Raw genomic sequence first — 21,716 nt, forward strand, 5'->3', positions numbered from 1 at the left:
AAGTGTTCGCAGAGGTCATTTATAATATTAAAAATAAAATTATTGGTGTGTCTTTTCAGAAAAAGCAATGAAGATAAATGTCAAATAGGGAAACCTTAGGGAAAAAAAAGACCATGTAACAAAATGAAGGGACTATCTGAGGCTGCAAAGGAATAAGACATTTTTAATTTCTTCAGAGAGCTCGACCGTGAAAATGAAGCAGACTCTGTCTTCTTCTGATGGCCTTCAGGAAGCTGTTTGGTTCTTAGGAAAGTCACGGGGAGGAGGAATTTGAAACAAGGCCATATTACCCAGCGTCACTGTTTTCATCCTAACACCATCTCTCTCATCCTCACCTCCATGCCACCCATGCTGACAGGGGCACCTCCAGCGTGTCACTCACATCTACTTATGTCTCTTCAGTCTCTGGTCCTCAGCGTCTCCTGAGCCATCTTCATGACTTTTGTGGTCAGTCACAGAGGCAGCTAGCCAGCTGGCTCTGCACACTTCCGTTCCCACAGCTCAGTCTCTCCACATTACTGGGGTGAACTTCATTAAAACTCACCAGCTGGTCTGCAGAGATGGCTCAGCAGCTAAGAACACTTGCTTCACTTGCAGAGGACACAGGTCTGCTTCCCAAACCTGACATCTCTGGTTCCAGGGGATCCAACGCCCCCTTCTGGCTTCTACAAGCCTGCATGCACATGGTGCACATACAGACAAGCAGACACGCACGACTAAACATTAATTACATTTTTTAAATAAAAAGACTTCCCAGGGTTCTTGATTTTGAAGTCTGCTGCTTAAATTTCCTATATAAACTCACACCCCCTAACCCCAGTTTTCAGGTTCCTGAGTGACTATATCTCTCCCTTCTCCTACAGACAGCTCTGGTGACCTTTGTGGCTATTCTGGGCCATAATGGCATTTGCTCTGTTTCTAGATCATGACATCTTTCCCACCCTTGCTCCTCTACAGTCTTTTTCCTTGGCTGGTCCTCTCTCATGGTTCAATACTGGCTCCAATGTCCCTGTGTTCACTATATCAAACTAGGCCTCTAAACTACTTTCTCTTCACTGCTCTCAACCAGTTCCAGGCTTAAGGAAAAAAAATATAAAAACATCCCTCTAGTAAACCAAGCATTGAAATGGATGGCAAGGAGGGAGAAGAATGAGGGCAGAACTTTTCCTTTGGTATAACTCAAAAAAATGAGAAATTCCCAACAGGATTCAAGGAAATCCCTCCTGATAGCATTCTTCTGCTTGTACTTAGTAAACTCGCTTGCCCTTCCTTTGTATCAAGTCATTAGCACTTATGACATGCCAGGTGCTCTCCAGGAGGTGGCATGAGTAAGCCAAACCTTCCTGCCTAGGAGGAGACACATGCCTTCCTTCAGAGAAAAGAACAAGCAAGGGCATGGATGAAGTGGCATCTGCGGTGAAAAGGATTGTTCAAGCTGAGCAATTCTAGACCACCAAAACAGGGTGCACAATCACTGTAAGAAGCTGCTAATCTTGATACCTAATCAGATTCAAAGAGCCATGGGAAAGTGGAATGTGGAGTTCAGGGTGCATGCAGCAGAGATTGTAGTGGGATTAGGCCTTGAAGAAGCTGGGTGCAGAAAGCTAAATCTGACTCCAGAGGCAAACAGAGCTGAGAATTCATCATTACAAGTGTGATTTGTTTCTTAACTATTATTTGTACTGGAAATTACCTTGGTTTGTTCCCATCATTATTTTTTGCTCTAAGGACCCAGTTCTATGGAGCCTCAACTCTACCACATGGTGTGAAGGATATTCAAAGCTTCTTTGGGTCCCTAAGAACTGGTCCTGCCCAACCAACCTCTAGCTGAGTCTCCCTGTGCATACTTCATGACAAATTCTCTAACCTCCATGCCTCTATAGTTAGCTCAGAATAAGAACCTTCATTGTTTTATTTATTGTTCTATAGACATATGACCTTCACAGAAACCTGTCCATTAGACTGCATTCCTGAGCAAAACCCATGAGTTGAGTCAGTGTTCACTCCATTAACTACAAGAAGAGGACTGGAACATGGAATTGTTCTCTCTGTACCTTAAGGGATCTTACCAACACAAACTGATTAGGTCTTGGGCCTGATAGAGTCATTAGAAAAATGTAGTCTGAGTTCTAAAGGAACTCCTGGACATGGAGAAACTCAACACAGTGAGAGCATAGGTCAGGAAGTAGTTCTCAGGGCTTTGGATTGCCCCAAGGAGAGGAGAATCTAGAGGACCATTACTCCAATGTGAAAGAGTTTCTGATTTGGGTGCACCTAGTTATTGTCCCAAAAACTTATGAAATATGCTAGTCTCTAGCCTCTCCTAGACATCCTTCTTCTGGCTGCCTTCAGTGAGCCCCCAAAGCCACTCCATCACTGTGTGAGTCTGAGGTCTGTGGGAACAATAGCACTAGCCCAGGGGGATGCCTGGCTTTAGAGAATGCTAAATCTAGGAAGCTACAGCCAAGATCAAAATGACTTATCTGTGGTCTCAGAAACCTAGAGGCGAGGTGAGGCTTCTATCCAGCTCTTCTACTTTGTAGGACAGTGCTTCCCAGTCCACAGGCAGCCACCTGGGCCTGGGCCTCTCCTTTAGTGTAGGAACCAAGATGCCAGGTCTTTAATGAGGTTTCCACACTACAATTTATGAGACCCAAAGCCTTCAGAAGAACTAGTTTCTGCCATCCTTAATTTACACAGTTCACAAGCTTTCCAACAGCCCCATTAACGTGAACAAGGAAGCTGTGGCTGTTGGCCTGAACACACTATTTGACACCCTCCCCATCATGTCACCATCCATTTTCATGTCTCCTGGCTTGTTTAGCCTTAAGCACCTGGCTCTCCTATCCCTGGGAAATATTTAGTTCCTAGCAGGCAGGTGGGAGCCAAGTCCAGCCCTCGACTCCAGCTCTGGCCCAGGTCTGCCCACAAATCCTCTATATTAAAAGTTCTTCCGCACATCATCTCCAATTTGATTTAAGAACAAGAACCCCTTCTCACCCAAGTGGCTCTCAGTCCCCACCCTTGTAATGAAGGCCATCAGTTAAGGAAGAGCGGGCAGGTAGGAGATGGCCAGAAAACTGAGACAAATGTGCCTTTTTGAAATGCCACATAAATCCCCTTAATTAAAAATTAATTAAGTGCCCTAAAATTTGACATTCATTTAAGAAAGAAAGCGCAGTTCGAGTTGTGTAGGTTTCATAGCATCTAGTCTCTAAGACACAAATGAAGGAGGGGGAGTATGTGTGCGTTTCTGTTTCCAATGCAGTCGGGAGGGGTTCATTGCCAGCGAGTGAGCTCAATAAGTCACCCACAGTGTAGAACAGCGATTCACGGAACTTGACCTGGACCACACGTGTTGCTGATGCAGATCTAAACTAATTTCTGCAGCATTCGCTGAGAAGATAAATAGACAAACAAATGTGCCATGCTGTTTCAGAAGAGATGTTCCAAGACACAAATGACGGATGGCTGGGACAGGAAATGCCAATGTGAGGCCAGCTTGCTGGGTGAGCGGCTTAGCAGAAGGCTTCACGGGAGAGCCATCCACAACGGTGGGCATTAATCAAGTTGGCACTAATGATAGCAAATCCATCTCATCAACATGTAGCCATCAGCACCATTGCTTAGAGCGCAATCGGGAGATCACAGACAGAAAGAGACTTTGAGATAAGATTTGAGGTCAACACTCCAGTGTGCCAGAGGACAGTGGAGGAGCAGAGACAAAGGTCCCATCCAAGAGCCACAGAAACTGCTTTCAGATTCCTCCAGTCTTCCAAGGTCATACCACTCAACTGTGTGCCCCCCGGAAACACCCAGGGGTCTAGTGACACCGCCAGTGCCAAGGACATCTCCTCCAGAGATGATGATGGCAATGGCCCTGGTGACGCACGAACACCAACGCTCTTTCTCATTTGCCTGCCAAGTGACTCTTGTGAACCTCAGGGCATTGCTTCTAGCAGATGATCTGTCATGAGTCATGGGACAAGATGTTACTGGAGGACCATCTGGCCAAGTTCTGGGCCCTTGTCTTTGGTTTACTAGCTGCGAATCTCAGACAAAACACCCCAATAAGCAACTGGTCACACGTTTTACTGTTTAAAAAGGAACAAGCATCACTGGGGCTCTTAAATCCCCAGGTCTTCTGATTAATCAAGTGGGAATAATAACTGTTTGACTAGGGTTTTATGAGCTTCAGACAAAGAAGGCTCAAGGAAGCACATTGCAGGCTATTAAAATGCTACACAAACCCAAGAGTGACAGGGATTTAATACATTCAGTGACTCACATTGTTGGTCTGGGAGGAAGTGCAGTTTCAAGGGCTAATAAGGAAATTTCCATAGTGATGACCATTATTAATGAATAATCCCTGAGTGCCAGCCATCCCACAAGTGATCTGGGAAACCTGGGCTGTTGCAATGATACTTGGAAATTACTAGCCCCCATGATATACCTGCAGAGAATAAACCACTTTCTCATGCCCAAACCCTTTCCCATCTCTCTAGAGACCGGCTACAACCACCCAGCATCTCAGGCAGCCTGCTCCTCAGGGGAGAACAATGCTTGTACAACCACAGAGAAGATGCTGTTTAGGGTTCGTGGGCTCTTGTTTAAAACCATTCACCAAGGGTCTTTTCCTCCTAGGGATTTATGGGCCGTATAAAAAAAAAAAGAACTTGAGGGGACAGAGCATTTGCTTTTGGTTGCACCTCATTAGTTCTGAGTTTGAGCTTGTAGTAGAGATCAGAGTACCAGGAGTCAATCTAATTGAGTCTCCGGTAAACATAAAACTTGTTCCATCCAGAGAAGACTCAACAAGGAGCCTGGGCATCTCCAGGAGAGGAAGAGAGGTACCAGAGAAAATGAAGATTTAAAAAAAGAACCAGTTCTTTAAGTTACTGCTGAGCCTGAACCCCAAAAAAGGTTCCAGGAATAAAAAGCCATAAATCCCAGGCATCCAGAGAGTGAAAACAGCGCTCTCCTCCACTCTTGCACCCCTCTTTGTCAAGGTTTGTGGGTGAAGGGCAAGCGTGCTGACTTCCTGTGCTTCTATACCCACTATCAGCATTGAGCACATCCATCACTTGGATGACCTCTTAGACAAACACAGCACAAGAGACAGAACGCAATGTAGAAAGGCAAAGGTTTCTGCTAATCCCTCAGCAAACTGGTGACCAATGCTGGGACTTTGTATTTACAACGGTAAAACAATAATAGCACCTTCCTCCACTGATGCACAGGACCAGTTCTTAGTCATGTTGGGGATGCAGAGGCCTGTATTACCAGGCACTGTTGCAGATGCCTTAGACTCCATACCTCCCTTCGAGTCAGTAGTGCTTTGCTGGAAAAGACAAAGAGCTAAGAATACTATAAGACAGAATCTGCACTATGCTCCATGCAACTTGAAGCAATGCATGCAGAAGCCCAAGCAAAAGGAATATTCGTTGGAAGGAAAGGGGGAATTCATAAAAATGGGTGAAGCAAAAAGTCAAGTACCCAGCTGTTGAGAGGTAAGGGCTGGTGAAAGATATTCCCAAAGTCAGGTCAACCCCAAAACAACAAAGGGTGATCCACACGTGCCTATCAGTCCCACAGGAAACAAGTTCTCTAAGCATCAGAAAAACAGGGTAGAAGGGAGGGAGAGGAAGAAGAAAAAGAGGAGGGATGAGGAAGGGAGGATTTGCTGCAAGGGAAGGAGCCGCTTCTGTGTCCCAACCATCCGGCTAGCTTACACCCAAAATAACCACACAGAAAATATATTAATTAAAACACTGCTTGGACCATTAGCTCTAACTTCTTATTGCTAACCCTTATATTAATTTAACCCATTTCTATTAATCTGTATATCGCCACATGACAGTGGCTTACCGGGAAAGATTCGGTATGTCTTTCTCTGGCAGCTCCATGGTGTTCCTTTCCTACTCTGCCTCTCTTCCTCCCAGCATTCAGTTCTGTCTTCTCCACCTACCTAAGTTCTGCCTTATCAACCAGGCCATGGCAGTTTCTTTATTCATAAACCAATGAAAGCAACACAAAAACAAACGGACCTCCTACACCACTACACCAGGGAATTATGAGGGAGGTATAGACACATTCTCATTACATGGCAGCTCTAGATACCTGTATATCAAAACACACTATGAAAATACACACTGCATGTGTAAAAAAAGAGGCATTCAGGCCCAAATCTTTGATGAGCAAATAAGGTGGGTTGAGTCCTTGCCTAACATGTCTGACCCCATGAGTTTGATACCCAGCCCTGAAAAGAATAAAAAGAGTTTAAAAGCTGAGAACACATGAAAACCTTTTTCTCAGAAAAACTCCAAATAAACAAGCTTTTGGTTTAAAATAAAACTTCTGGTAATACTCGGGGAGGACCAGGATGTGGAATGAAGGACTTGCATGTTTGAACGCAGCTGTTGAAGAGTGTAAATTGGATTCACGTCTAGAAAGCAATTTGGCAATGTGTATCAAGAGCTTTTAAAATGTTTATACCTTTTGATTCAGTAATTCCACTTCTGGGAATCTATCCTATGAAAATAATCGGAAATGCAGGCAAAGGTTTACGCACAAAGATATTCTTCAAATTGTTATTATAAACAGTCTAGCAGCCCAATCGTTGAATAATGTTTAAATAAGTGATGGCTAGTATCACACTGGATTGTAGCTATTAAAAAGAATTCATAGGGGAAATGTTTGAAGCCCTTGGAAAAGTTTGGGATGGCATCATCATTATTTTAAGACCTGTACATGTGTGACAGGGCTATGAGCAGTTTCTAAATCACAGACAGAAAGAAGTCAAGATAAATTAGCCAAGATGTTTTACAAACAGGAGAGAGAACGCCTCTGGGTGGGGGCAATCCGTGGGTGCTCTTCTCATTTGCTTTTACCTTGCTTTCAACATTAGACAACAGTCTTGTATTTTAAATAAACAAAATGTGAGAGAAGCAATAAAATGTCTGATGTGAGAAATGCTCGTGCTCCCTTAAAGATGCAAAATATGCATAAAATACCAAGTAGCTTTAGATGCCCTGCAAGTGGACAGAGGCTTTAAAATGTCCTTCAGTATTCAGTGCTGGCTGTGGCAGGCTAGAGTGAGAGCCATCTGTCCTCTGATTAAGCATCTACCATGATTTAAAAAAAAAAAATGGAAAATGCTTTGGAAATGAAGTCCCAAGCACATGAAGAGCCTTCCTCCTCATTCTAAACACCCATCTTCTATGCAGCTCACAGCCAGAAATCCAAACAGCAGCGTGCTGGCTCCAGCCCCTCTTCAACTGTACCGTATCATGGCCAGAGTATAAATGTATTTCTCTCTGGTCTCTTTACCTTTTTAAAATAAATAAATAAAGTCAGTAGGATCCAATCACAGAAGGCTCCATCTTAATGTCATGATCTAGGCCCTTTTCAAATGCCTCATATCTAAATGTCTAAACATAGTGGGGTGAAATTTTCAGCCTCCTAGCACCGTTAACACATGGTTTTGAGGGCTAAGCACTTGCCAGAGTTTGGTAACAGGATAGAAACCATATTTAGAGCTCTGTCTGAAAGAGGGTAGGGAGGTCAGGCAGTGTCACCAGGCTCCCATTCTCTTCTCACAATATCAACAATGAAGCAGTCACATCTGTTCATCACAGGGTCAGAGAGCAGATAAGTATTGCCCCCCATGCACCCTGGATTCCTGGGCCACAGTTCTCAGCACCCCTGCGTATCCTCCACGGTCAGAGCCTCAGGAAAGTCCTCTCTGCTTCGTGGCATTGGGAAGAGAGACTGGAAGTTCCCTGAGAACAGCATTGAGAAAACATTTCTTTCCTAGCTTCTCGTAAGACACTGCCAACATGCAAAAAATACATGATCCTCACATCAAAACAATAAGAGAGTTTATTCTGGAATCAAATAGGATGACCATGACCTGGGAACACAGATATAGTTACCACAGATTCCATGTGCTAACTCAGGAGTGGTTTCTTTTTTATATATAATGATAAAACAAAGAAAATCATAAATCAAGAGATTTCAAGTCCATTAGTAGAAACATCAGGCAGGTGGTTTACAACAAAAAGAGAAAATCTCTCTGCTATTGACCTTGAATGTTATCTGATGGCATTCTTAGCGTGTGGATTGATGGAGATAGGGGTTGGTTTGTTTATTCCAAAAGGTTTTGGCACATGCCTTTAAGCCTTTAATCCCAGCACTTGGGAGGCAGAGGCAGGTGGATCTCTGTGAGTTCGAGGCCAGCCTGGTCTACAAGAGCTAGTTCCAGGACAGGAACCAAAAGCTACAGAGAAACCCTGTCTCGAAAATCCAAAAAAAAAAAAAAAAAAAAAAAAAAGGTGGGCCTTGTCCACCTCCTATCCCGCTGGGCGGTGGTGGCGCACACCTTTAATCCCAGCACTCGGGAGGCAGAGGCAGGCGGATCTCTGTGAGTTCGAGACCAGCCTGGTCTACAAGAGCTAGTTCCAGGACAGGCTCCAAAACCACAGAGAAACCCTGTCTCAAAAAACAAAAAAATCTTAAAAAACAAAATCTCAAAAGGTTTTACTTAATAGTCACATAGACGTTAGGTCACACACAAGGGTAGGCAATAAACAGGGCTGCAGTAGGCCAAGAAAATTTGGTTCTGGACCAAATATTCCACCTCTCTGAATCATTGAGCTGCTTGTCAAAATGAATGCTCACACAGGTGTGACTTTTTAAATTTTTTTTAAAACCTGGAATTTAAGTTAAAAGCACAATTGATACATGGAAAATTGGTGTATGGGGTTAAACCCATGAGATAAACTCAACGCCTTACCTTTTCACAAGAGCATTGACTCTCTGGTGTGCTTTTGATGTTTTTGATCCTGTGGGTTTTTTTTTTTTTTTTTTTTTTTAATCTGAGCGTGTTTGGAACTAGCAGGATGTGGGAAGAAGGACAAGAAAGCCTTATGGCTTGTTAAAATGCATGCTGTATGCTGTGCTTACAACCCAAGAGCCACTAGAAGAAACGTTAGCCTATGCTCTCCCAGGGCACAGGGAAAGGTGGATGGCATCCTTCTCTCTGAGTGAGGAAGAGAGGGGGAAAGATGGCCTGACCTGTGAACTACTGGGCACTCGTCCCAGAAGCAATTAAAGAGCTCTGTCGTCCACCCAAAGCTGCGCTGGGCTTCAGCTCTGATCCCTGCTAGAGCTGGTTTTCGCTGTGTATTAATTTCTCTTCCCTGCTGTAATGAACTACCAGAAGCTTAATGGCTTCAAACAACACAAATTTATTTTCTCATTGATCCAGAGGGCCGAGGTCTGAAATTGCTTTCACTGGGCTTGTGCAAAGCAGTCTGAAACGGAGACTTCCCTGGAAAGTTTCTAGAACCATGCTGTTGGGTAGAGCTGTTTCCTCTCGAGAACCTGTTTCCTTACCTCTTCAAGCACTGTGAGGCCTTTGTGGTCGTTGAATCATAATCTGCCCTCCCATCCCTCCCATTCTGAAACCCATGCTTCTCTTGTTATGTTTGGGGGAGGCACGACCAAGGAAAATGGAGGAAGGAGGGGGAGAAGTTAGTTTCCAAGCCATGGGGAGTACTCCAGTCCATTAAAAAAAAAAGCATAGAATTTTTGATATTAAAGATTATCTGTCTGGGGGGGGACCCCACATCACAGTCAACTAAATCTAGCTTCTTAGACAAAACTGGAGAAACCTAGCTGCATGTGAGGCTCAACGAAGAGGGAACTAGGGCATCCAGAAGCACAGAGATGGCAGGATCGGGTGGGAAGCCTGTTAAGGCACAGCTGCCATGGCAAGGAGTAGAAGCTAATGTAACCACATGTGAGTTGTGGGAAAAGGGCTCAGGTTTTACGTGGATATAGTCGACCACGTTGGAGCGCCAATTGTTGCAAGGAGACCGCTTGTTCATCCAGGGCACCCAGCTAGTTTAGTCCTGAAATAATCACACAGAAACTGTATTAATTAAATCACTGCTTGGCCCATTAGCTCTAGCTTCCTCTAGGCTAACTCTTATATTAATTTAATGCATTTCTATTAATACACATATCACCTCATGGCAGTGGCTTACTGGGAAAGATTCGGCATGTCTGTCTCTGGCGGCTCCATGGCATCTCTCTGACTCTGCTTTCTTCCTCCCAGAATTCAGTTCTGTCTTCTCCACCTACCTAAGTTCTCCCCTATCAGGCCAAGGCAGTTTCTTTGTTCATTAACCAATATAATCGACACACAGAGGGGACTCCCTCATCAGTGAGGGTCACCCCAAGTGGGCCCTGCAGCTCATCTCCCTTGGGACCAGAGCCACTCACCCTACACTGAGAGCTAAGCATTGAGAAGCACAGGTCAGACTTTTCCTTCCCTCTGTTCAGAAGGGAGATGATGCCAAGTCAGCCTGCTCCATCTCCTCACTTGATCTCTCAGGCTTGCAACAGGCTGGTTAGTTATCACGGTGTATGGCCATTAATTCAGAAACCTACAAATGCTAACATGTTCATTATAAGACACAGTCCTCCCTTTCCTTCCCTGAAAATGTGGTTCGTCTAAGGGTTTGGGAACTGAAGTGTATCTTAGTAACATAGGTAAAATTCATCCTTTACTAGAAGAGGCAGTGGAAAGATAGAGAAGGGACATTGCCAACAAAGCCAATCCCAGAGGTATCCAGTCCATCTCCCATAATGATATAGCAGAAAGTGCATATGCTCTCTAAATCTGCTCTGTAAGTGACTCTGATGCTAGGTTCTCCTATCAGAGCCTAACGAGATTATACTGGATCAGGTATACCTGTTGGAAACACAAATTCTACTTTGAGGATAAAGCTGTGTAGAGCAGGGCCTCTACCAGGAGGTTCTGCTGTGTGAAAATCATGGATTCTAGGATCTCAGATGCTCAGAGAATATGGATCAACCCTCAACCCATCCATAGAGTGTGAGATCCTAAGTAGATTATGAATGTGTGTGATTGGCCTTGATTGTGACCAGATGGAGGTGCAGTCATCTCTGTCAGTCCGTGGGATGTAATTAGTAGAGCGACCTTCCCACAAAACCAGTCAATGTCTGAAGCCACCCAGACTAACAAGGAGCATGTTTCTGTCCCTGTGCTCTCTAGGAACATCCCCAGGCTCCAAGATGGCCTTGCAGAGTTCCTTCACTTGTTGGAATGGGACAGTCCTCCAGCTCGGACAAGCCTGTGACTTCCACCAGGACTGTGCCCAAGGAGAAGATGAGGGCCAGCTATGCAGTAAGTTGAGGGGGTGTAGTTTTGATCCTGCTCAATCCTAGCCATTTATGCTTGTAACCCCTTCACATCCCCATTACACCCTGTTTGCAAGCCTAGGTGACCTTCCCGACACTCGGCGACCTTTGTGACTACTCTCTTAGTAGAATGTGGAGCTAAGATATGAGGTCTAGTCCTCCATGGTCAGTTGTCACACCTGTTCAAAACCAAATAAGAGGCCACAGAGATAACTCGGTGGTTAAGAGCACTTGCTGCACATGCAGAAGACTAGGGTTCAGTTACCACCACCCATACTGAATAACTTACTTCCTGTAACTCCAGCTCTGCGGAATCTGATGCCCTCTTCAGGCCTCTGCGGGCACCTATAATACATGCCATACACATATAAACAAGCACACACACATATACATGTTAAATATAAATAAAAGATCGCATCTTCTAAGTTTTGCTCTGGTATCATCAAGCCCAGAGGAGATGGGCAAGATGAAGTCTAGCCCTGTGGTGTGACATTAGACATCTTTATGCCTAGACTGCCCTCCTCATTCTTTCTCCCCATCTCCTGGCCACCCCAGCTGCAGCCTTATCAAACCACTGTGAGGCTCCCTGGTGCCCGCCTGGCTTTGCTCAAGTGGTTTCCCCTGCTTAGAGCACACTTCCTTTCTTGAGTCACACCTACAAGACTCTCCTCAACAGTCCATGCTCCCGGGAACCCTCTCCTTGCCCTCTCCAAAGACTGCAATTGGTTTTCCTTATCTTCCATACCCTTTCCACTCAACTGGGTGTATCCAGTATTAATCATTTCCGAAACTTGTTGTTAGTGTCTCTTTGTGACATAGACCGTACACCATGTAACTAATTCATTTAAGCACCTGCCTCAGGTCTGGAGAATAGTTACAGGGTTGTACAACCAATACCATGGTTGAGTTTTATAACATTTATAAAATTTTACCACCCGAAAAAGAAACGCTTTGTAGTCTCTGCATTTTCCTCCAGCTCTTTTGCCGCTATCTCTAACCACTAATCTTTCTGTTTCTGCAGCTCTACCTCCATGAACCTTGCATATGAGCCAAATCACATAATACATGTTTTTTAAAATTAATTTCTTCAGTTAGCTTAGTATTTTTGAGGTTCATCCATACTATGACACATACCAACCCTGCATTCTTTTATCACAGAATATTGTTTCATTGTAGGCTATACCCCAATTTTCCTATCTACTCATTGATTCATATCCATTTGTATCATTTCCAATTTAGCCCTATTGTAAATTATGCTGCTATGAATATTTCCATATCAGTTTGTGCACAGATAAGTGTTCAGTTCTCTCTGTATTCACCTAGAATAAAATTCCTGTTGACCACAAGTAATATATAAAGGTTCTGTTTTCTCTTCCCTTTGCTAACACTTGCTATTATCTGTCCTTTTTTTCCCAGTCATCCTAGTAAGCATGAATCAATTATTCATTATAGGGATATTTTTTCCAGGTCTCACTTCCCGTCTGTGGCAGACGGGTCTGGGTCTGGCTATCTTTTCAGTGCCGGTATCTCTCCTGATTCCTAGCACGGGGTAAGGTGCTCACTGAGTAGTGACCGAAATGAATGGGAACGTTGAGCACCATAAAGAAAAGCCAACTGTTGCGGCCATGCTGATATCTGGGAGCAGTGTAGACTCCACCAATGATTGGCCCACTTGAATAGTGTCCTCCCAACAGCTGAGCTCTCAGTCTTTGCCAGGGAAACCACACACTTGAGAACCACCTGAACTGAGCTAGAGAACATGCTAACGCCTAGGACACGGGCACATACAAGGATCTATTCTGCAAAGCTGGGAAGGTCCAAAGCAGGTGGAGAGAATGAAGCAGTGGAAAGCCCCTGGATTAGGTTGGGAAGTCGGGAGGCAGTCATGCCTGGGATGTGGAGGGCCCGGACCAGAGACTCTGATCTACCGCGTAGATATCACTGACCTCCGAGGCATTTTGTCAGATCGCTTTAAAAGCTCAGCAGTGTTCCCCAAGTCTTCTGGACTCTAGGGAAATTTTTGAAAGGGGCTATATGCATTCATTGAAGTAAAGCAATAGACATTCGTTTCTCAATTTCAAAAAAAAAATCTTGTTCTTTTTTATGGAAAGACTTCAAGTGAAGTGTCCCAATGATAATGTCATTGTGGTAAGTTTTTAATGTTTGAAACAGAGCCGTGTATATCTGAGACTGGTCTCCAACTTGCTATGCACTCGAGGCCTGAACCACTATGCCTGGTTTTGTGGATCCTGGGACTTCATGCACGTTAAACAAGCATTCTGCCAAGAGAACTGCATCCCCAGCCCCTGTTGTCTGTTTTCATATCAAACTCCATGAAGAGCTGTAGGGTGGCATTTTGCTTGTCTCCACATTCTCTGTTCCCAGTCGTTCTCCAAATTCTCATAGCAAAATGCAGCCAGGCTTGCCCACAGTGCCCCGGGCAGCAGTCTATATGCGTACATCTAGTTATTTGTGCCCAGGGCATTTCCAGCAGTGTTTCTGAGCTCTGTAATTTTGCAAATGCCTTTTAAAAGTTTTTGATACACATTTGCCAGCTGGGACATAGGTTAGGCAGGCCGTGCCCTGGTTTACAATTGGGAAAATGAAGGCAGGGAGAAGGTAATTGATTTGTTCAGGGTCACACAGCACGTCGGGAACAATGCTGTGATTAGAGCTTGGAGACCCGAGGATCCAGCCCAGCCCTGCAGCGTGGGGCATCTCCCACTACTCTATAGCTTGTCATCGTGGATTTCTGGAAGCAGCTCTCAGCTTCAGAACAGCCAGGCCTGGGTACCAAGGTCAGGAGCATGGGGCCCAGTGGCCTTTTCAGCCATGTTTGAAAAGCTGCTCTGACAAGCTGTCAGAAGGACAGCTCCACCCTGGAGAATGCCCACGTGTGCTGCAGAAGCCAGCAGCCAGTTGCTAGGAAGGAAGGCTTAACTCAAAAAGAGAGTTAGTCCTGTATTTTCATCGGCTCCTGGCATAGGTCTGAACAGATACCCTTTTTCTTGCTCATGGCCCTATAATTTCTGGCATTTGTGCTGTTTTCTCCTTAACACTGCTGATGCTGGAAGCCAGCACCAGGATGGGAACAGCAGCCAACAGGAGCATCTGCTCCATGCCAGGTACTCCCTCCCAGGACGCACCTATTTCATGGTCCCCAAGAGCAGGAAGCTAAAGTAATCATCAGCTTGAACAGTGCTCCAGGCTCAGTCTGACTTCAGAGCCCACCTTGTGTTCCGGAACACTGCAGGCCACACGCACCTGTTGCACGAGTTTCAGCTTTGGCTGCACACTAAACCTTGTCATAAACTCTCCTTGAACACAGGGACTAGGAAAAACCAAAGACATTCAGGATGCTGCCACCACCTTACCGTGATGCAAGAGGGTTCTCCGCTTTCTTATTTGTGTCGTAGTTCCCATCTGCATCTGTGCTTTTCAGATTAAAAACATACCCAAGTCGAGGGAGGCATCCCAGGTGTGTAGCCAGTGGAGAACATCTGCTGAGGCCCCTGTGTGTCCTGACCAAGGGCCTCCATGACGCGTGGCTCCCTGAGAGGAGCCAGGGAGTGCCTCCATCCTTCCTTCCCCAGTTCACTGGCTGTGCAGGTAGACTAGATTGCTACCCCTGCCCTCTGGGCACCCTACACAATGATCTCATCTGTTTTATGGGTACGTGCTTCCTTCCAGGCAAAAACCAGGTTTTTTTTAAAGTATATTTCTTTATTGCAAAATAAAACATTTTTTGGTTGTAAAAATACTTGGAAGATCCAGAAAAATGCACAGGAGAAAATACTATTGCCCATAATCCTCCCTCGCAGACATTCCAAGATAACCATAATATTTTGATGCATTTCTTCTAGCATTTTCGCCATGACTCCATATTTTCAAGGAAATGTATAACACATATTTATCAAGAATGTTAACAGAGCTGTCACAAGGGGAAGAGAAAGAAGTGGTGTCATTTGGCCTGCCGTTTACACTTGGCAGCCTCCGCAGCTGTGGCTGGGGTCACGTCCCTGTGACTCTACCCATTTGTCTCCCTTAGAGTGGAATCAGGTGTCATAATTGCCAAATGTGGTGGAATTGATTGACCCTCCCCCCAACTCCATTTGCCATCCAGCCGGTGAGAAGCCTGGCCGCAGCCCAAGGCAGGGGTCCCTGTACGAGCAACATTTCTCCAATGTGATATAGCCAGGTATGCCCTGGAGAGCTTGCTAAAAGACAGGTTCTAACCAGCAGACTGGGTGGAGCCCTGAGCATCCTTGCTTCTAAATTCGCAGGCCACCAAGGGGTACCTGGTCCCTGGAGCCCATTTTCAGTGACAAGAAGTTAAGGATAAAACCTGTTTCCTTTCCTTCCACAAATGGATATTAAAGTCCTGCAGGGGGCCATGGACTCAGTAGGTGCTGGGGTTGAGTAAGAAGAGGTGATGATCCAAGGTTGAGACCAGGCTAGTAGCCTTGGCCTTATGGGCCAGCCTCACGCTCAGCAACTGGTCTCAGCGATGATATCCTGGCTTGAGCCTAACCCATCAGGGGTTTCTACCTTGACCCACACCTACCCCAGCTCCCCACAGAGCGCCTTTCTTACAGAGCACATTGCCCCATGTGCTTAAAATGAACATCCTCTCAGCTCCCCTCTTCCCTTCAAGGCCATCGGCCTGCCTTGTCTTGCCTGCATCCTCTGCATTTATTTAGACAAAAAGAAATAGGACCCCACCCCTAGCAGCTCTAGTAGGCCCTTCCTTACAGATAGGGAGGACCTGTCCCAGTCCCGGATCCCAAGGGTAGTGCTAGCTGCTTGTTCCCCTCCCCCAATGACTTCCTCTGGTGTGGGTGTAAATGGCAATGAGTAAAACCTCGGCCGCATTGTTTATCTGCACAATTTTGCTTATAGGTGTTTCCACCCCTTCCTTTATCTTACCCTAAAAACAACCCTATCAAATGGAAACTAATGCACCCCCACACACACACACACACACTTTGCAGAAAGGAAACCTGTGTGTGGGGGGGGAGGGTGTCTAAGAAAGGAATGACTGTCCTAGAGGAACCCAGCAGAAAGGAAAGGCTGGGTCTAGAGCCCCTAGGTTTGTGCACTACTGTGATGCCAGTACCTGATCCGGCTAAGGGCGGGGCATTCCAAGCCCTTGCTCTCCCCTGACTCCTCCCACAAGCCTACCCCCTTCCATGGTGATCCTAGGCTCTCAAAAAGCACGGCCTGGGAAGGTCTCTCCTAGGTCACTGCCCTGCGCCAGTCGGTTTCTGTGCAAGAAGTGAATATGGGATCCCTTGAGGGTGGGACTAAAAAATAAAACAGAAAGATCTCCTTAGCTTTTGGATTTTTAATCAGAAGAACACGCAGGGCTTAGGGGGAAATGATTTCTTCAGGGGGGTATAAATGGGAAGAGAGTCTTAGAGTCAGTGACAGCCTGTTTTAATTTATAATTCTGCCTCTGTGTGAAACGCACAGAGAATCGAGGGGAAATGAGTAATAATTCACTAAGGGCTGTCACAGCCAGGAAGCAGGAGGCCCTCATCCACCGCGTTGCCAAGAAGGCCGAGTTAGAGGAAGGACATGGAGAGCAGCAAGACTCTCAGAGAGCTCCCCTCCCACACGGAGACAGAAACCCGCTGCCTCCTCAGAGCGTGGCCTGGAGCTGCGGGGTTATGTCAGAATTGCCTAGCCTAGAACAGCCCCCCTGCTCTCCTGGCCGAGCACATACCCGGAGCCATTCTCTAGGGAAGCTGGAGAAAGCGAGGTCTCTTTCCTCCCGTTTCTGGGGCACCCTGGGAAATGCATGGTATAGAAAGCTGATGCAATGGGAAGGACCATGGGCCTGCTGCTGCTGGCGATATAGAGGCCACTTTAACTGGATTATTTAAGCAGGCTTTCCTAGGTGATATCACTGGAATGAGGCTTCCCCAAACATCAGCTGCTTAAGCCAACATTAACAGAGCCTGTCCCATGAGCACTGAGGTGGGCGGGACCTCAGGGACTCAGGCTAACTGAGGCTCGCTCAGGAATAAAAGCCACTGAGAGCAAAGGAAGGGAGATGGAGGCTGACGTTAACTTTGGGGCTTTTCCCAGATTAGAGCCATATGAGACACCCCAACTTCCACCCATCTAATCAATGGCACAGAACTTGGCCCATGGCTTCACTTCACAGCCAGCAAAATGGGGCCAGTGGAAAATTTTGAACACTACGTGTCTGTGCAGACAGGGGTAATTTAAGAGATTCAAGCCAACCAGTCCTCCCCCAGTTAGTTCTCCCTCGGCCACCACCACACTCTTGTCATTGTGTCGACCATTACAGACGTATGTCATCTGTCTATACATTGTCCTCTCTTGGGCCATGTTCTTAGTGGGTCAGCATTAAGAGTACAGAATTGAGAAGCAGACAACATGGGTTCTAGTTAGTCCCAGTGGTATGACTCTTGACTGTTTGAATTTGTTTAGCATTTCTGATGCTCTGCCTTGTCATGTACAAGACCAAGCTGTGGAGTTATTATCACCATTTCACTTTCAATGAGGGATCAGAGAATCATACATACATACACACACACACACACACACACACACACACAAACACACACGAGGAGGGGGAGGGAAGTGGAAGTCGCTCTTCTCATTGAGTGGCCACCATTGATGAGGATAACTTGGCCATCCCTGGCTAATTTGCTTTGTGTTAGCATGGTTTGCCATTAATGTACTAGTAATGATGGTGTTCCACAATCTCTCCACAGGTAAACTTCCTGCTGGTTTTTACTGTAACTTTGAGGATGGCTTCTGTGGCTGGACCCAAGGTCTACTTTCACCCCATATACCCCGGTGGCAAGTGAGGACCCTAAAGGATGCCCATTCCCAGGACCACCAAGGTACCACCCTCTCTTTCCTTCTCCCTGGTGTCCACCCCAGTGTCAAAGTAGATAGATAAGAGACATAGGATCCTGACCTAGCACTCCGAGGCATCTCCTCATGTGCAGTATTCTACTCAATGCTGACCTGGGATGCTCACTCTTAGCTGATCTGGGATGCTCACCCCCGATCTCCTTCTTCATCCTTTCCTGAGCTCTAGAATTATTGAACATGTCCAAACTCAATGTCCCCTTTTATTACTTAGATGTAGAGCTTTGATGAGGGATTAGCTGAAAACCAGCAGTAATAATCCCAATAAAACCAATCTTTTATTTAATGCTGAGGTCCTACCAAGGGTCAGACACATAATGCATTGGGAAATAGAGAAAGCCATAGCCCCCTTTATGCCTGGAAAGACTGGGAGACCTTGTATCACTTGCCTGGGCTGTGCCCTGGGAACCTCACTCCATAGCTGGGTTATTTCTTGTGGCCCAGACTCCTCAGCCATCTCCCAACTTCAGCTGGTAATGACTGCCTTCCCCTCCTTGGAGTCTCTCTCACCGTTATCCTTGCTCAGTGCCAGAAAGACATGGCCACCTTCATCAGAGATGGCTGACACCAACCCAGAGATACCAGCTGGAGGGCTTGGAAACAGAGGATCAGCAAGACTAGTCAGGCTGAAGAGAACCTGGCTCTACCACTCTACCACAGTTCAGTCTTGATCCATTCCCAGGGACTAGGCAGAGACAGACTCAGGTGCCCCCTCTAGGAAGGATGCGGCTGGGGAAGAGGCTCTGTCTATGTCCTTCCTACTTTGTATGTGCCCTCTCTAGGTGGAGATGCCCTCTCCAGGACCCCTCCCCTCCCAAGCAAACATTGCACACCTTGAGAGTTATTTAAGAAACGCTACCAGGAATGTGTGAAAGGATGGTGTTCAGGTCCACCGTGATGGACCCCAGAGACTGAGTGTCTCTGTTTGCCCTCTTCGGACCTAGCTACAGCAGACGGAGTTGGCTTTGGGCTAGGATGCTTGAACAGTGACCCTGTTACACAGAAGGCTGATACTGCAGCCAGAGTGGAGTTCCACAGAGGCCACTTACTTGATGAGAAGGGCCCAGGAGCTCCTTATTCTTCTACCCTCCTTACTTCATGTTACTGGCACCTTAGTTCCTTATCTGCAGAAGTGGCTGAGAACCTCATATCTGCTCCCACTTTGATTTCTCCACCTGCGAAGACTACAGAGTCATGGTGGATATGTCCAATGACAGGGCTCTCGCCACCTCTCTGGTAGTAAACCTCATTGTCTCAACAGTTCTAAATCTCAGGCCATTTGTCCTCAGCCCCAGGACATAGCTATGTTTCCATAAATCCTATCCATGGTCATGATGTTGTGTACACTTGTAGGTTCCCTGCAATTGTAGTACATATGACTGATTGACCTTTGTCCATCTGTCCAACCTCAACTCTTTTGTCATGAGCTTTTTGGTATCTTTGGTCTGTACAGACAGCTCTGCTCTGGACCCACCCACACTCATTACCTGGCAGCAATTCTATATCAAACTTTACTAAGAGATGAAAGAAGGTAGAAACGAAAGACTAGAGACATGTTTGGGTCTTTGTGGACCACTGAAAAGATGGGAGCTCCCATCTCCATAGCACTGACCATCTTCAAAATGCTCTGTGGTTCCTAGAGAGCTAAGGAGTTTTCTTCCTCCCACCAAGATGATTGGCAGTTCGTCATCTCCCATATTTTCAGGCCAAGTGATACCAAGGAAAAGCAAGAAATTAGCTTCCCTGGGAAGGGCATGGGCCACAGGATGACCTGGGCCCTGGAGCAGGGTGAGGAAAACGAAGGTCATGAGCCTACTGGAAGGCAAGGGCTGCGGAAACCACACACGAGGGGGTCCGGGGAGTCCAGCCTGTGTCCAGCTGCTCCTGGCTGATGACCTTGAGAATGTAGAGATGTGGCAGCCAAGTGCATGGTGTGGGGACCTCCTGGGCCATTTGGAATAAAGGACTTAGCTGGGGTGCTTATCTTTTGTAGGCAAGAAACCAGCATCCTCAAAGATAGGCTAACTCAGAACCCTGTACGGTCAACTAACCACACCCCTCAGTGCAGAGTGTTAAAACGTGTCTAACTCTTTTCCTCCCTCCCCAGGCCAAGTCTTATTGCTCAGCACCACTGATGCCCTCACTTCTGAAAGTGCAACTGTGACCAGTGCTACGTTCCCTGCACCGATGAAGAACTCTCCTTGTGAGGCAAGTGTCTGGAGTCCTCTAGGTTCCTTGACTTCTATTCCTGTCCCTTGGTCAATTCCAGGTGATTCAAAGCAGATTAAGAAAGTAGCCTGAGTATCTGGACTTACCATGCTCCTGTGGGAAGACAGGAGAACTGTTTCTGCCATGTTATATGCACATTGCATCCGCACACATGGTGAAGACCTGTCACCACAGAGTCTTAATGTCCATCTACACCCAGTTGCACCACGCTTTTTGCAGTAGGACCTTGATTTAAGCAAACCTAGAAAAATATTTCTTATAATAGGCACAGTAGAAAAGAGTAATAGGATTCACAAAACTTTCTTTAAATTCTGTTTTCAAAATATCAAGTTCTTATAATGCATTTTGAACACAGCACATTATTTTCCTAAGACGTCAATGACATTTTGTCAGGTACAACAAATGATTCCTGAAGCTGTTGTCTCTTGAGTGTGAGGCCTTGAGGTCTGGTGACATGTTCTTTAACATAGGAGTCATAGTGTTCAGGGGCCAAGAAATGCATGTAAGACTCCCCCATATAGCTCAATGTGCTCTCCATCAAGAACCTGAATCTGAGACAGCTTCTACTCTGACTTCCTGTACCATTTGTCTGGGCAGCTAACTGACCTGTGGGACATCAGTTTCCTTACCTGGAAAGTGGAGATGCTATTATCTGTATCTAGGCTAGCCCACATAGATGAGGACTGACCAGGTTAAGACATGTAAGGGGCTTAGGAGGCCAGAGAAACAAAGACAGTACTATAGCCATACTGCTACCACAGTGCCTGGCAACCTGTGTAAACACAAGGAGCCTGGTTTCTGCCAGACGTAAGACACAGAAGACAGACCATACCTGGGGACGTTTGCACACCCCATGGCTTCTACACCTTCATCTTGCACACCACAGAAAACCTTATTCAGCCAATCATCTTCTTATGGAAATCCGCAGAAGAAACTCCATCCGACTTAGTCTTAGCTATGCACCCTCTAGGTGCCATGTTTCCTCTCAGGCTGTAGCTATTCTAAAGCAGGCTTGCATCCTCTTCCGGCTGGTAAAAATCCCAGGCAGGAAGGCTTTAGCTAGCAGAAGTACGCAAGACTCCCCTTGCTAAGGGCCCAGATTCAAACCCTCTAGGATTCTTGTCAAACAAAAACTCAACCATAAAACAAAGAACAGAAGCATAAGAATGATTTTTTAATCAAACGAATAGTTAAAGCAGAGACTTAGCAAGCAAACACATGTGTTCATAGCTGCCTAACCTTACAGCTATGCAAGCGACCCTCTTCTGTTCATGTCCTCTTGCAGGCTGTGTATCTCTGAGCCACCTTAACTTCTTTTTTGGAAGGAGTCTGGGCAGAAATAAATAGAT

General features: G+C 46.0%; 1 protein-coding gene across 1 annotated transcript in view; it reads left to right on the forward strand.

The window, feature by feature from the left end:
- Window positions 1-21,716, forward strand: part of Alk (ALK receptor tyrosine kinase) — a 722,226-nt gene that overhangs the window by 582,533 nt on the left and 117,977 nt on the right. The window contains exons 6-8 of the mRNA XM_057785256.1: window positions 11,084-11,215; window positions 17,976-18,107; window positions 20,246-20,346. Of these exons, the coding sequence (XP_057641239.1) occupies window positions 11,084-11,215; window positions 17,976-18,107; window positions 20,246-20,346 (365 nt within the window). The remainder of the gene's footprint in view (window positions 1-11,083; window positions 11,216-17,975; window positions 18,108-20,245; window positions 20,347-21,716) is intronic.

Source organism: Chionomys nivalis, chromosome 1 (assembly GCF_950005125.1).
Source record: "Chionomys nivalis chromosome 1, mChiNiv1.1, whole genome shotgun sequence".
NCBI lineage: Eukaryota > Metazoa > Chordata > Mammalia > Rodentia > Cricetidae > Chionomys > Chionomys nivalis.